Raw genomic sequence first — 15697 nt, forward strand, 5'->3', positions numbered from 1 at the left:
TGGACACGCACAGAGCATCTCAGAGCTGTAACCTCAGCCCCTTCCTCTCTCCAGGGAGCCCTCAAGTTCCAGAGAGGCCGCGCTAGCCCCCTCTCCTCAAATGTCCAGTCGTGGTGGACAGGAAGCTCCAGGCTCCTGGCTGCCTCAGCTCCTGCAGCCTGGGTCAGCTAGGACAGGGACATCAGTCCCCATACCCTCACCTGGAGCCTCGCTTTATCCTTTCAGCTGCTCGGCTCCTGGGAGCACCACAAAGAAAAATTCTTACAGGGCCTGCTTATAAATTATCCTTAAATAAAATGAGGCTTCTTTAAGCTTTATTCACATTTTCTTTGATGCTCTTATTTGTGGTCAAATCACCACTAAAAATTATTTTCCATGTTGATTCCATTTGTATGATACTATAGGGTAATTTTTTAAACGCATGTAAATGCATTCTATATATTTATTTGAAATAAGCACTTCCAGGGCTTCCCTGCTGGTCCAGTGGCTGAGACTCTGTGCTCCTGATGCAGGAGGCCTGGCTCAATCTCTGGCCGGGGAACTAGATCGCACTTGCTACAACTAAAGGTCCCACGTGCTTCAATGAAGACTGAAGATCCTGCGTGTCACAGCCAAAACCTGATGCAGGCAAATAAAATAAATAAATAACATTTATAAAAAAATAAAGTAAGCACTTTCCAGAGAAAAATATTACTTCTCTAGGCTCTGTCAGCACAATTATGCCAAATTGTTGTGTTTTTACAGTGTGCTTAAAACTCTCAAAGTGACTTTCTAGGCCTATCTAATATGCAAGAATATGCAAATTAAATAAGTGACAGTAGACTTGTATGTACTCATAGCATCTCTTTATGTGACTTGTAGGAAGACCCTGCACTCAGCTTCAGCTCCTGAATCCAGAACGCTTTGCACGTCTTATCAAAGAAGTAATGAACACATTCTGGCCTGGCAGAGAGTTGATTGTCCAGTGGTACCCATGCGATGAAGACAGAAAGCACCCATCTGTGTCATGGCTTAGGATGGTGTGGAAGCATCTCTATGTACATTTTTCAGAGGATCTGACTTTATTTGATGAGATGCCGCTCATCCCCAGGACCCCACTAGAAGAAGGGCAGATGTGTGTGGAGCTCATCAGACTCAGGGCTCCTTCATTAGTCATTTTAGATGATGAGTCTGAAGCACAGCTTCCAGAATTTTTAGCAGACGTGGTACAGAAGCTTGGAGGGATTGTCCTTAAAAAATTAGATGCCTGCATACAGCACCCACTTATTAAAAAATATATCCACCTGCCCTCGCCAAGTGCTGTGCTGCACATCATGGAGAAGATGCCTCTGCAGAAGCTGTGTAACCAGGTTGCATCGCTTCTTCCAACGCACAAAGATGCCCTGCGTAAGTTCTTGGCCAACTTGACTGAGAGCAGTGAGAAGGAGAAGAGAATAATTCAGGAGCTGACAATATTCAAGCGCATCAACCATTCATCCAGCCAGGGGCTGTCTTCCTACACCAAGCTGAAGGGCTGCAGGGTCCTGCACCCCGCGGCCACACTCCCGGCAGGCCTGCGGCTCTCCGTCTCGGTGGTCGACAGCAGCGACGAGGCCACCATCCGCCTGGCGAACCTGCTGAAGGTGGAGAAGGTCAGGACCACCAGCTGCTTGAAGCTCATCTTAAAAGACATAGAAAGTACATTTTACTCTCAAGAAGAGGTGACACACCTTGTGCTATGGGTCCTTGAGAACCTGTCCTCTCTCAAAAGTGAGAACCCAAATGTGCTTGATTGGTTAACGCCACTAAAGTTTATTCAGCTCCCACCAGGGCGGCTGGTGATGGCCAGTGAACTCTTTGACCCTGACGTAGAGGTGTTGAAGGACCTCTTCTATGACGAAGAGGAAGCTTGTTTCCCGCCCTTGGCCTTTACCTCCCCAGACATCCTTCACTCTTTAAGACAGATTGGCCTGAAAAATGAAGCCAGTCTCAAAGAGAAAGATGTTGTGCAAGTGGCTAAAAAAATTGAAGCCTTACAGGCCAGTTCTTGTCCAAATCAGGACACTCTCCTAAAGAAAGCCAGGACACTCTTACTGGTTTTAAATAAGAACCCTGCCTTGCTGCACTCATGTGAAGGGAAGGCGACCCTAAAGAAGATAAAATGGGTTCCAGCTTGCAAGGAAAGGCCCCCAAACTACCCAGGCTCCTTAGTCTGGAAGGGCGACCTCTGTGAGCTCTGTGTGCCCCCTGACATGTGCGATGCAGCCCATGCCATCCTGGTTGGCTCTTCACTTCCCCTCGTGGAAAGCGTCCATGTAAACTTGGAGAAAGCTTTAGGCATCCTCACAAAACCTGGTATCAACGCCGTCTTAAAGCACTTTAAGATCGTTGTGGATTGGTATACATCAAAGACCTTTAGCGATGAAGACTACTACCAATTCCAACATATTTTGCTTGAAATTTATGGATTCATGCATGATCATTTAAATGAAGGGAAAGATGCTTTCAGAGCCTTAAAATTTCCATGGGTTTGGACTGGCAAAAAGTTCTGTCCTCTCACCCAAGCTGTGATAAAACCATTCCATGATCTTGACCTTCAGCCTTATTTGCATAGTGTGCCTAAAACCATGGCAAAGTTCCACCAGCTGTTTAAGGCCTGTGGCTCAATAGAGGAGTTGACAGCAGATCATATTTCCATGGTCATTCAGAAGGTGTATCTCAAAAGTGACCAAGACCTCAGTGACCAGGAAAGCAAACAGAATCTTCATCTTATGTTGAACATTATCAGGTGGCTTTACAGCAATCAGATTCCAGCAAGCCCCAACACACCAGTTCCTATACATCATAGCAAGAACCCTTCCAAGCTCATCATGAAGCCAATTCATGAATGCTGCTACTGTGACATCAAAGTTGATGACCTGAATGACTTACTGGAAGATTCTGTGGAGCCGATCATTTTGGTACATGAGGACATACCCATGAAAACTGCTGAGTGGCTGAAAGTCCCATGCCTCAGTACAAGACTAATCAACCCTGAGAACATGGGCTTTGAGCAGTCAGGACAACGAGAACCGCTGACAGTAAGGATCAAAAACATTCTGGAAGAGTACCCTTCGGTGTCAGATATTTTTAAAGAGCTTCTTCAAAATGCTGATGATGCAAATGCAACAGAATGCAGCTTCATGATTGACATGAGAAGAAACATGGACATCCGAGAGAATCTCCTGGACCCGGGGATGGCGGCGTGCCATGGGCCGGCTCTGTGGTCGTTCAACAACTCCCAGTTCTCAGATTCAGACTTTGTGAACATAACCAGGCTTGGGGAATCTCTGAAGAGGGCCGAAGTTGACAAGGTTGGGAAATTTGGTCTTGGGTTCAACTCTGTGTACCACATCACGGACATCCCTGTCATTATGAGCCGAGAGTTCATGATAATGTTTGACCCGAACATCAACCACATTAGCAAGCACATTAAGGACAGGTCTAACCCTGGGATCAAAATTAACTGGAGCAAGCAGCAGAAGAGACTCAGGAAGTTTCCTAATCAGTTCAAGCCATTCATGAACGTGTTTGACTGTCAGTTGCCCCTGACGGTGGAGGCACCCTACAGTTATAGTGGGACTCTGTTCCGACTGTCCTTCAGAACCCAGCAGGAAGCCAAAGTGAGCGAGGTCAGCAGCACCTGCTACAACACAGCTGACATCTACTCTCTGGTGGATGAGTTTAGTCTCTGTGGACACAGGCTCATCATTTTCACTCAGAATGTAACCTCCATGTACTTGAAATACCTGAAGATTGAGGAAACCAATCCCAGCTTAGCACAGGACACAATAATCATAAAAAAAAAACCATGCTCCTCCAAAGCGCTGACCACACCTGTCATCAGTGTTCTAAAAGAAGCCGCTAAGCTCATGAAAACTTGTGGCACCAGTAACAAAAAGCTTCCCGCTGAGGCCCCCAAGTCGTCTTGTATCCTGCAGATCACAGTGGAGGAATTTCACCACGTGTTCCGAAGGATTGCAGACTTACAGTCACCACTTTTCAGAGGTCCAGAAGATGACCCAGCTGCTCTCTTTGAAATGGCGAAGGCAGGCCAATCCAAAAAACCGTCAGATGAGTTGCCCCAGAAAACCGTGGATTGTACCACGTGGCTGATCTGTACCTGCATGGACACAGGGGAGGCACTCAAGTTCTCCCTGAGTGAGAGCGGGAGAAGGTTGGGCCTGGTCCCATGTGGAGCTGTGGCGGTTCTCCTTGCTGAAGTCCAGGACCAGAAGTGGGCTGTGCGGCCACAGGCTGGAGAAGTGTTCTGCTATTTACCCCTGCGGATAAAGACGGGATTGCCAGTTCACATCAACGGGTGCTTTGCTGTTACTTCAAACAGGAAAGAGATCTGGAAGACAGACACGAAGGGGCGCTGGAACACCACCTTCATGAGGCACGTGGTAGTGAAAGCGTACTTGGAGGCTCTCAGTGTGCTGCGTGAGCTAGCCGCCAGCGGAGAGCTGATGGACTACACTTACCACACTGTGTGGCCTGACCCCGACCTAGTGCACGATGACTTTTCTGTCATCTGCCAAGGGTTTTATGAAGACATCGCCCATGGCAAAGGGAAGGACTTGACGAGGGTCTTCTCTGACGGGTCCACGTGGGTCTCCATGAAGAACGTGAGATTTCTGGATGACTCCATACTTAAAAGAAGAGATGTTGGTCCAGCTGCCTTCAAGATATTTTTGAAATACCTCAAGAAGACAGGGTCGAAAAACCTTTGTGCTGTTGAACTTCCTTCTTCGGTAAAGCTAGGATTTGAAGAAGCTGGGTGCAAACAGATACTGCTGGAAAATACATTTTCAGAGAGACAGTTTTTTTCAGAAGTGTTTTTCCCAAATATTCAGGAAATTGAAGCAGAACTCAGAGATCCTTTAATGAATTTTGTCCTAAATGAGAAAGTTGATGAGTTCTCAGGGATCCTCCGTGTTACCCCATGTATCCCCTGCTCTCTGGAGGGGCATCCTCTGGTTTTACCGTCAAGATTAATCCACCCTGAAGGACGCGTCGCTAAGTTATTTGATACTAAAGACGGAAGATTTCCTTACGGTTCCACTCAGGACTATCTAAACCCTATTATTCTGATCAAACTAGTCCAGCTAGGTATGGCGAAGGATGACATTTTGTGGGATGACATGCTGGAGCGTGCAGAGTCAGTAGATGAAATTAATAAAAGTGATCACGGTGCTGCTTGTCTACGAAGTAGCATCCTGTTAAGTCTTATTGATGAAAAACTGAAGATAAGGGATCCAAGAGCAAAGGATTTTGCTGCAATGTATCAAACAATCCCCTTCCTCCCATTTCTGACAAAGCCGGCAGGTTTCTCTTTGGATTGGAAAGGCAACAGCTTTAAGCCTGAAACCATGTTTGCAGCAACTGACCTCTATATAGCTGAGCACCAGGATATAGTCTGTCTTTTGCAACCAATTCTAAATGAAAATTCTCATTCCTTCAGAGGCTGTGGGTCTGTGCCCTTAGCAGTGAAGGAGTTTCTGGGTTTGCTCCGGAAGCCCACAGTTGAGCTGGTTGTAAACCAGCTGAGAGAAGTTGCAAAGTCAGTTGATGATGGGATCACGTTATACCAGGAGAACATCACCAATGCTTGCTACAAATACCTCCACGAGGCGATGATGCAGAGCGACAGCACCAAGACGGCAGTCACTGAAAAGCTGAAAACCTTTAGCTTCATTCTCGTTGAAAATGTGTATGTCAACTCAGAAAAGGTGGCTTTTCATTTAAATTTTGAAGCAGCCCCATACCTTTATCAGTTGCCTAATAAATATAAAAATAATTTCCGTGAACTTTTTGAAAGTGTGGGTGTGAGGCAGTCTTTCACTGTGGAAGATTTTGCCCTCGTTTTGGAATCCATTGCTCAAGAAAAAGAAACCAAACAAGTAACAGAAGAGAATTTTCAGCTCTGCCGGCGAATAATCAGTGAGGGGATATGGAGTCTCATTAGAGAAAAGAAACAAGAATTTTGTGAGAAAAATTATGGCCATATATTATTGCCGGATACTAACCTTAAGCTTCTCCCTGCGAAGTCTCTGTGCTATAATGACTGTCCCTGGATAAAAGTGAAGGATAGCACTGTCAAGTACTGTCATGCAGACATACCTAGGGAAGTAGCCGTGAAACTGGGTGCAGTGCCAAAGCGGCACAAAGCCCTGGAACGGTATGCATCCAATGTGTGCTTCACGACACTGGGCTCGGAGTTTGGGCAGAAAGAAAAACTGACCAGCAGAATTAAGAGCATCCTCAATGCCTATCCGTCAGAAAAGGAGATGCTGAAAGAGCTGCTTCAGAACGCTGATGACGCGAAGGCCACGGAGATCTGCTTCGTGTTTGACCCCAGGCAGCACCCAGTGGACAGGATATTTGATGATAAGTGGGCGCCCTTGCAGGGGCCAGCGCTGTGTGTGTACAACAACCAGCCTTTCACGGAGGATGACGTCAGAGGGATCCAGAACCTGGGCAGAGGCACCAAGGAAGGGAACCCTTGTAAGACCGGGCAGTATGGGGTGGGGTTCAACTCCGTGTATCACATCACAGACTGCCCCTCCTTCATCTCCGGCAACGACATCCTGTGCATTTTCGACCCTCACGCCAGGTATGCACCGGGAGCCACGTCCGTCAGTCCTGGACGCATGTTCAGAGACCTGGATGCGGATTTCAGAACTCAGTTCTCAGACGTTCTGGATCTTTACCTGGGAACCCACTTCAAGCTGGACAACTGCACGATGTTCCGGTTCCCTCTCCGTAATGCAGAGATGGCAAAGGTTTCGGAGATCTCATCAGTTCCATCATCGGACAGGATGGTCCAGAACCTCCTGGACAAGCTGCGGTCAGATGGAGCAGAGCTGTTAATGTTTCTTAACCACATGGAAAAAATCTCTATTTGTGAAATAGACAAAGCCACGGGTGCCCTGAACGTGCTGTATTCTGTGAAGGGCAATATCACTGATGGGGACCGGCTGAAGAGGAAGCAGTTTCACGCGTCTGTCATCGACAGCGTCACAAAGAAGAGGCAGCTCCCAGACATCCCAGTGCAGCAGGTCACCTACACCATGGACACCGAGGACTCTGAGGGGAGCCTCACCACATGGCTCATCTGTAACAGGTCTGGCTTCTCCAGCATGGACAAGGTGTCCAAGAGCGTTGTGTCAGCGCACAAGAACCAGGACATCACGCTTTTCCCTCGTGGGGGCGTGGCCGCCTGTATCACCCACAACTACAAGAAGCCCCACAGGGTCTTCTGCTTTCTGCCGCTCTCTTTAGAGACGGGGCTCCCATTCCACGTGAACGGCCACTTTGCACTGGACTCGGCCCGCAGGAACCTGTGGCGAGACGACAACGGGGTTGGCGTGCGCAGTGACTGGAATAGCAGCCTGATGACGGCGCTCATTGCACCCGCGTATGTGGAGCTGCTGGCCCAGCTAAAGAAGCGCTACTTCCCCGGCTCTGACCCAACGCTTTCAGTCCTGCAGAGCACACCCATCCATGTTGTCAAGGACACGCTGAAGAAGTTCCTGTCGTTCTTCCCCGTCAACAGGCTGGACCTCCAGCCAGACCTGTACTGTCTGGTGAAGGCGCTGTACAGCTGCATCCATGATGACATGAAGCGCCTCCTTCCAGTGGTGCGCGCTCCCAGCATCGACGGCTCCGACCTGCACTCCGCCGTTATCATCACCTGGGTCAACATGTCCACCTCAAATAAAACCAGGCCATTCTTTGACAATCTACTGCAGGATGAGCTACAGCACCTTAAAAACGCAGATTATAACATCACCACACGCAAAACGGTCGCAGAGAATGTCTACAGGCTGAAGCACCTGCTCCTGGAGATCGGCTTCAACCTGGTTTATAACTGTGACGAGACTGCTAACCTGTACCACTGCCTTGTGGACGCCAACATCCCCGTGAGCTATGTCACCCCTGCCGATGTCCGGGCTTTCTTAATGACCTTTTCCTCCCCTGACACCAACTGCCATATTGGGAAGCTGCCCTGTCGTCTCCAGCAGACCAACCTGAAGCTTTTCCACAGTTTAAAACTTTTAGTCGATTATTGTTTTAAGGACGCAGAAGAAAGTGAGTTTGAAGTGGAGGGCCTGCCCCTTCTCATTACCCTGGACAGCGTTTTGCAAACTTTTGATGCAAAACGTCCCAAGTTTCTAACAACATACCACGAACTGATCCCATCCCGCAAAGACCTGTTCATGAACACGCTGTACTTGAAGTACAGCAGTATTTTACTGAACTGCAAAGTTGCGAAAGTGTTTGACATTTCCAGCTTTGCTGACCTGCTGCCCTCTGTGCTGCCCCGCGAGTACAAGACCAAGAGCTGCACCAAGTGGAAAGACAGCTTTGCCAGTGAGTCTTGGCTGAAGAATGCCTGGCATTTCATCAGCGAGTCCATGAACGTGAAGGAGGACCAAGAGGAGACAAAGCCAGCCTTCGACGCCGTCGTGGACACCCTGAGAGACTGGGCCCTGCTCCCGGGAACAAAGTTCACTGTGTCGGCCAACCAGCTCGTGGTCCCTGAGGGGGACGTCCTGCTCCCGCTGAGCCTCATGCACATCGCTGTCTTCCCAAATGCCCAGACTGATAAGGTTTTTCATGCCCTCATGAAAGCTGGCTGCATTCAGCTGGCTTTGAACAAAATCTGCTCCAAAGACAGTGCATTTGTCCCTTTGTTGTCCTCTCACACGGCCAACATAGAGAGCCCCACAAGCATTTTGAAGGCTGTGCATTACATGGTCCAAACCTCAACGTTTAGAACTGAAAAATTAGTGGAAAATGACTTTGAAGCACTTTTGATGTATTTCAACTGCAATTTGAATCACTTGATGTCCCAAGATGACATAAAAATTTTAAAGTCCCTTCCATGCTACAAATCCATCAGTGGTCGCTACATGAGCATTGTGAAGTTTGGAACATGCTATGTGCTTACAAAAAGTATTCCCTCTGCCGAAGTGGAAAAATGGACGCAATCATCATCCTCTGCATTTCTTGAAGAAAAAATACACTTGAAAGAACTGTATGAGCTGCTGGGTTGTGTACCCGTGGATGATCTTGAGGTATATTTGAAACACCTCTTACCAAAAATTGAAAATCTCTCTTATGATGCAAAACTAGAGCATTTGATTTATCTCAAGAATAGACTGTCGAATGTTGAGGAGCTGTCTGAGATTAAGGAACAACTTTTTGAAAAGCTGGAAGGTTTATTGATAATCCACGATGCTAACAACCGACTAAAGCAAGCAAAGCATTTCTATGACAGAACTGTAAGAGTTTTTGAAGTTATGCTTCCTGAAAAATTGTTCATCCCAAAAGACTTCTTTAAAAAACTGGAACAACTTATAAAACCCAAAAATCAAGTTGCATTTATGACCTCCTGGGTAGAATTCTTAAGAAACATTGGACTGAAACACATCCTCTCTCAGCAGCAATTGTTGCAGTTTGCTAAGGAGATCAGTGTGCGAGCTAATACGGAAAACTGGTCTAAGGAAACACTGCAGAACACGGTCGACATCCTTCTCCATCACATATTCCAGGAACGAACAGATCTGTTTGTGGGGGACTTCCTGAAAGAACTGTCTCTGATCCCCTTCTTGTGTCCAGAGCGGGCCCCTGCAGAGTTCATCCGATTTCACCCTCAATATCAGGAGGTGAATGGGACACTCCCCCTCATCAGGTTCAGTGGTGCTCAGGTGAACCCAAAGTTCAAGCAGTGTGATGTGCTGCAGCTGCTGTGGACGTCCTGCCCCATCCTCCCAGAGAAAGCCACACCCCTGAGCATCAGGGAGCAAGCAGGGAGTGACCTCGGCCCCCAGGAGCAGCTGGAGCAGGTTCTGAGCCTGCTGAATGTGAACCTCGACCCCCCTGTGGACAAGGTCATCAACAACTGCAGGAACGTGTGCAACATCACGACACTGGACGAGGATATGGTCAGGACTAGAGCCAAGGTCCTGAGGAGCATATACGAGTTCCTCAGTGCCGAGAAGAGAGAGTTCCGTTTCCAGCTGCGGGGTGTTGCTTTTGTGATGGTGGAAGACGGCTGGAAGCTCCTGAAGCCAGAGGAGGTGGTGATCAACCTGGAGTACGAGTCTGATTTCAAGCCGTATCTGTACAAGCTGCCCTTAGAGCTGGGCACCTTCCACCAGCTGTTCAAACATTTGGGTACTGAGGACGTCATCTCCACCAAGCAGTACGTGGAGGTGCTGAGCCGCATCTTCAAGAACTCTGAAGGGAAGCAGCTGGACCCGAACGAGATGCGCACTGTCAAGAGGGTTGTTTCTGGCCTGTTCAGGAGTCTGCAGAATGACTCTGTCAAGGTGCGGGGCGACCTGGAGAACATCCGGGACCTCGCACTCTACCTGCCAAGTCAGGACGGCCGACTGGTCAGGTCGAGCATCCTGGTGTTTGACGATGCCCCGCACTACAAGAGCCGGATCCAGGGCAGCATCGGGGTGCAGATGCTGGTGGACCTCAGCCAGTGTTACTTGGGGAAGGACCACGGCTTCCACACCAAGCTCATCATGCTCTTTCCCCAGAAGCTGCGGCCACGCCTGCTGAGCAGCATCCTGGAGGAGCAGCTGGACGAGGAGACCCCCAGGGTGTGCCAGTTTGGGGCGCTGTGCTCACTCCAAGGCCGGCTGCAGCTCCTGCTGTCCTCTGAGCAGTTCATCGCGGGCCTTGTCAGGATCATGAAGCACGAGAATGACAACGCCTTCCTGGCCAACGAGGAGAAGGCCATCCGCCTCTGCAAGGCCCTCCGTGAAGGGCTGAAGGTGTCCTGCTTTGAGAAGCTTCAGACCACACTACGGGTGAAGGGCTTCAACCCCATCCCCCAGAGCAGGAGCGAGACCTTCGCTTTCCTGAAGCGGTTTGGGAATGCCGTCATCCTGCTGTACATACAGCACTCAGACAGTAAGGACATCAACTTCCTGCTGGCCTTGGCCATGACGCTGAAGTCGGCGACCGACAACCTGATCTCTGACACGTCCTACCTAATTGCTATGCTGGGCTGCAATGATATTTACAGGATCAGCGAGAAGCTTGACAGCCTAGGTGTGAAGTACGACTCTTCAGAGCCATCAAAACTTGAACTACCAATGCCTGGCACACCAATACCTGCTGAGATTCATTACACCCTGCTCATGGACCCCATGAATGTCTTTTACCCGGGAGAGTACGTCGGTTACCTTGTCGATGCTGAAGGCGGGGACATCTATGGGTCATACCAGCCAACGTACACGTACGCCATCATCGTACAAGAGGTTGAAAGAGAAGACGCCGACAACTCAAGCTTCCTAGGAAAGATTTATCAGATTGACATTGGCTACAGTGAATACAAAATCGTTAGCTCTCTGGATCTGTACAAGTTCTCACGGCCAGAGGAGAGCTCCCAGAGCAGAGACAGCACCCCCTCCACCCCCACCAGCCCCACAGAGTTCCTGGCCCCCGGTCTTCGAAGTGTTCCACCCCTCTTCCCTGGGAGAGAGGGCCTCAAGACCCCATCTTCCAAGCATCATTCCCCCCAAAAGCTCAAGGCTACTTCTCTCCCAGAAATTCTAAAGGAGGTGACGTCTGTGGTGGAGCAAGCCTGGAAGCTTCCTGAGTCGGAGAGGAAGAAGATTATCAGGCGGTTGTACTTGAAATGGCACCCTGACAAAAACCCAGAGGACCACGACATGGCTAATGAGGTTTTCAAGCATCTGCAGAATGAGATTAACAGGTTAGAGAAACAGGCCTTTCTCGATCAAAATGCAGACAGAGCCTCGAGGCGGACGTTTCCCACCTCGGCCACCCGGTTCCAGTCGGAAAAGTTCTCCTTCCAGAGATTTTACACATCGTGGAACCAGGAGGCCACCAGCCACAAATCCGAGCGGCAGCAGCAAAATAAAGAGAAAGGCCCACCGCCGGCTGGGCAGACGTACTCCCAGAGGTTCTTTGTCCCCCCTACTTTCAAGACGGTTGGCAACCCGGTGGAGGCGCGCAGGTGGCTGCGCCAGGCCAGGGCCAACTTCTCGGCTGCCAGGAACGACCTGCACAAGAACGCCAACGAGTGGGTGTGCTTCAAATGCTTCCTGTCTGCCAAGCTGGCTCTCATCGCGGCCGACTATGCCGTGCGGGGCAAATCCGATAAGGACGTGAAGCCAACGGCCCTGGCGCAGAAGATTGAGGAGTACAGTCAGCAGCTGGAGGGCCTGACCAACGATGTCCACACCCTGGAGGCCTACGGTGTGGACAGCTTGAAGACCAGGTACCCTGACTTGCTGCCCTTCCCGCAGATCCCCAATGACAGGTTCACGTCTGAGGTTGCCATGAGGGTGATGGAATGTACTGCCTGTATCATCATAAAACTTGAAAACTTCATACAACAGAAAGTGTGAGGCAACACCGGGGGAGAAGTGGGGAGCTAGGTCCTGGACATGTCGTAGCACAAATATGACTCACTGTCCTTCCTTAAGCCTCATCGCCAGCATTCAGGGATGGTGAAGCACATGGGAGTTGATCAGGTAGAATCTCGGCCTTCTTATTAACGTGGATGTCCACAGGGGACCTTGACCTGAGAGAATAGTGTTTCGAGGCTGGTGGTGAACTTGAAATTGCTGGATGCGGCTGGCTGACCGGCCAGCACCTCTGTGAACTGCACTTTACACACCAAAGCTCAGCGGTCTGTTAGATAGAGTCTCTGGGTCTCTGGTTGGTGGTGGAGGGTGGGAGGAGTTAGTTTTATGTTTTTGATGTATGCAGTATTTTTGAAGGAGCTAATGAAACACTGGACATATCATTGGTTGAAACAAATTAAGGATATTAGATCTGTGGAGCTTTATCGTTTCTTTAAGCAGATCCTCTTGGGTGCATTATCAGCTGGATCTGATTATGAGCCTGTTGCAGTTTTACATACTAGATACTCAGCACATGTGTAACATGGTACAGTATTTTATCCTGAATACTACTTGATTGAGACTCTGCAGACAGCCTCCACTGGGGTTCCCTGAGTGCCCTTCACATCCTCTTTCTGGAGGTCCCCCTCCCTGGGCCTGCAGGCATCCCAGATCATGAAGATGGCATTACGGGAGACCCGGTGGTGGCCCCTGTTCTCGCTGGATGTGAATATTGTTTTGAGAACCGCTTGCCAAAGCCACGCCCGTCACCTGTGAGGGCATTTGCTTGATGTTTGTTTGTATGTGTTTCCCACAAACGCCCTAATTTATATGGTGTGGTTGGACAGGATGTGATCTTTCATTGTCTAAAGGTGCTGCACTCAACATTTTTTGTCCTTCAACATGGCACTTAGTGGAGTTTTTTTTTCCTTTGGATTTCACTCTGAAGACATTAAAAAATTGTAAAATCATGTGACAATATCCAGTAGGTTATAAAAGAGGAATTATCAGCTTGTGTCTTCCCCATGAATAATTGAGAACTGATGTTTAATTTTTATCATGTTTGAATGTCCTATGAACGTTATATCCCTTGCAGAATATAAAAGATGATTATTAGTTTATTTAAGTGTGCTGGCTGTAAATGATGTGCAGTATAATATTTTATGCAATTAAGGGCTTATGGGACATATTACCACTTTTTTTACTTGTACTGGTAATAAGGAATGTTTGCGCCTCCACTATTGTATTGCTTTTGGATGTGAGCCATGTGATGATTTCTGCTATTATAATAAGTGCCACAATTTTAATAAAGCAAATGTACATATGAAGTCATTATAACTGGTATTTCTTGAGAAATAGTTCCTTGAAAATCAAACTTAGTATCTTCCTGTATTAAGATTTGACATGCTGTGTATATGTGTGTTTATTGGAAATACTAGCATAGAACTTTCCTATATATTTTATACTGGAATTTTAAGAGGTTTCTTTTTATGATTGAGTATAAAGTACTTGGTATATACTCAGTTTATTAGGTGCTCATTGATTTTGTTAAGAGTTGATTTTATTTCACCTTTTTAGGGAATGCGATTAGTTGACATTTATGATTTTTGTTGTTCACTTGCTAAATTGTATCTGACTTGCAACCCCCCTCCCATGGACTGCAGCATGCCAGGCTTCCCTGGCCTCCCCTATCTCCTGGAATTGGCTCAAATTCATGTCCACTGAGTCATGATGCTGTCCAACCATCTCATCTTCTGTCTCCCCCTTCTCCTTTTGCCTTCAATATTTTCCAGCATTAGGGTCTTTTCCAATGAGTTGACTCTTTGCATCAGGTGGCCAAAGTATTGTAACTTCAACATATGTGATACACATACGTATTTGGAAATATATGAAATAGAATTATTCTGTAGTAGAGGCTGGATGGATGCCAACCTTGCTTCAGGGAAGGGCTGTGTGCTGGGCTAGTTCACACCTGAGCCCTAACAGGTGAGCGATGTTCCTCTTATACCTGAGGCACAAGTTTTCAAACCCTACACACCAAACTTGGGGTTCTCTGTCCCACCCCCCCCAGTTCTGGGTCTCCAGCTATCTGGGACTTTTAAGTTCTTGCTACTTTAAAACTTAGATTCAACACTTGGAATGTATTTTATTGCTTTTGGATATTAAAATGTACACAGAAAATTTTGGCCTTTATGATAGTTGATGTAGTTGGAATTTTGTGTTTTTTCTAGACTTCCTTTAACAGAAAAATTATAGGTCTGCAGTCCTTTCCATGAAGCCCTTGCATACAAATGGATTTCAGAATTTGGATTTTAGAAAGTTAATACTACTGTGTATAAACTGGGTTTAATGAGGCTTTTCCACTGGGGGTCTGGAGAAGGAAATGCAACCCACTCCAGTACTCTTGCCTGGAGAATCCCATGGAGGGAGGAGCCTGGTAGGCTACAGTCCATGGAGTCTCCAAGAGTTGGAGACGACTGAGCGACTTCAGTTTCACTTTTCCATTGGGGGTGGGGGTTGGGCCACTCCCCTTTAATCAAACACAGTGAAACCATGAACACCCACCCACCCTAAACTACACAGACCTGAGAAACAGCCTCATCTAAACTTAGATCAGGTTTTGCTGCCCAGAGTTTACAGCAGATAGATTTGGGAAGTTTTCATTATTTGAAACTTTCAGATTTTGAAGTTCAGGGCAAGGAATTTTGGACCCAAACTATTTTTTAAATTATTATTATTTTATGCCTTTTACCCTATTTTGCTTTTCTTATTAAAAGGAAACTGGAGACTGCCAACCAGTGTGTGAGCAGCTGCTCCTGGGGAGGGGGTTGGAACAGGCCTGCCCATGGAGGCGGGCTCTGCTGCCCTGTGGGCAGGAGGCCCGAGTGGTCCGCAGCCACCGGGGGGGAGCAGGTGAAGGCCCGAGAATGATGCTGGGAAGATGTCTGCATAGCGTTTAGTCAAATAAAGAGAAGTAGTTGACAGGTTAACTTTGGGGACCAGTAGGTGTCCTTCCATCAGTGCCAGTTGACATCCTGTGTCCTTCAGCATTTTGTCGACCTCAAGGAAAAGAGAGTAGAGAACGGGAAGTAGATGAGACTTAGCTAGTCATGTATTGCTCAGGGTTCCACCAGAGCCTGCAGCCAGTGGGAGACGTGTGGACACCATGTGGGAAGAGGTCTCCTTCCAGGAGTTGACCACCCATCAGGGCCAGAGCCTGTGCCCACAGGCTGCCTGCCCACAGCAGGAGCTGGAGCTTCCTAACTGCAGGTGGAGGTTCC

General features: G+C 48.1%; 1 protein-coding gene across 1 annotated transcript in view; it reads left to right on the plus strand.

Annotated features, from left to right (window-relative positions):
- The window catches only part of SACS (sacsin molecular chaperone), a 29117-nt gene extending 16698 nt beyond the window's left edge, over positions 1-12419 (plus strand). The window contains exon 5 of the mRNA XM_068984681.1: positions 862-12419. Coding sequence (XP_068840782.1) covers positions 862-12419 — 11558 coding nt within the window. The remainder of the gene's footprint in view (positions 1-861) is intronic.
- The last annotated feature ends 3278 nt before the right edge of the window (positions 12420-15697 follow it).

This window comes from Capricornis sumatraensis, chromosome 12 (assembly GCF_032405125.1).
Source record: "Capricornis sumatraensis isolate serow.1 chromosome 12, serow.2, whole genome shotgun sequence".
NCBI lineage: Eukaryota > Metazoa > Chordata > Mammalia > Artiodactyla > Bovidae > Capricornis > Capricornis sumatraensis.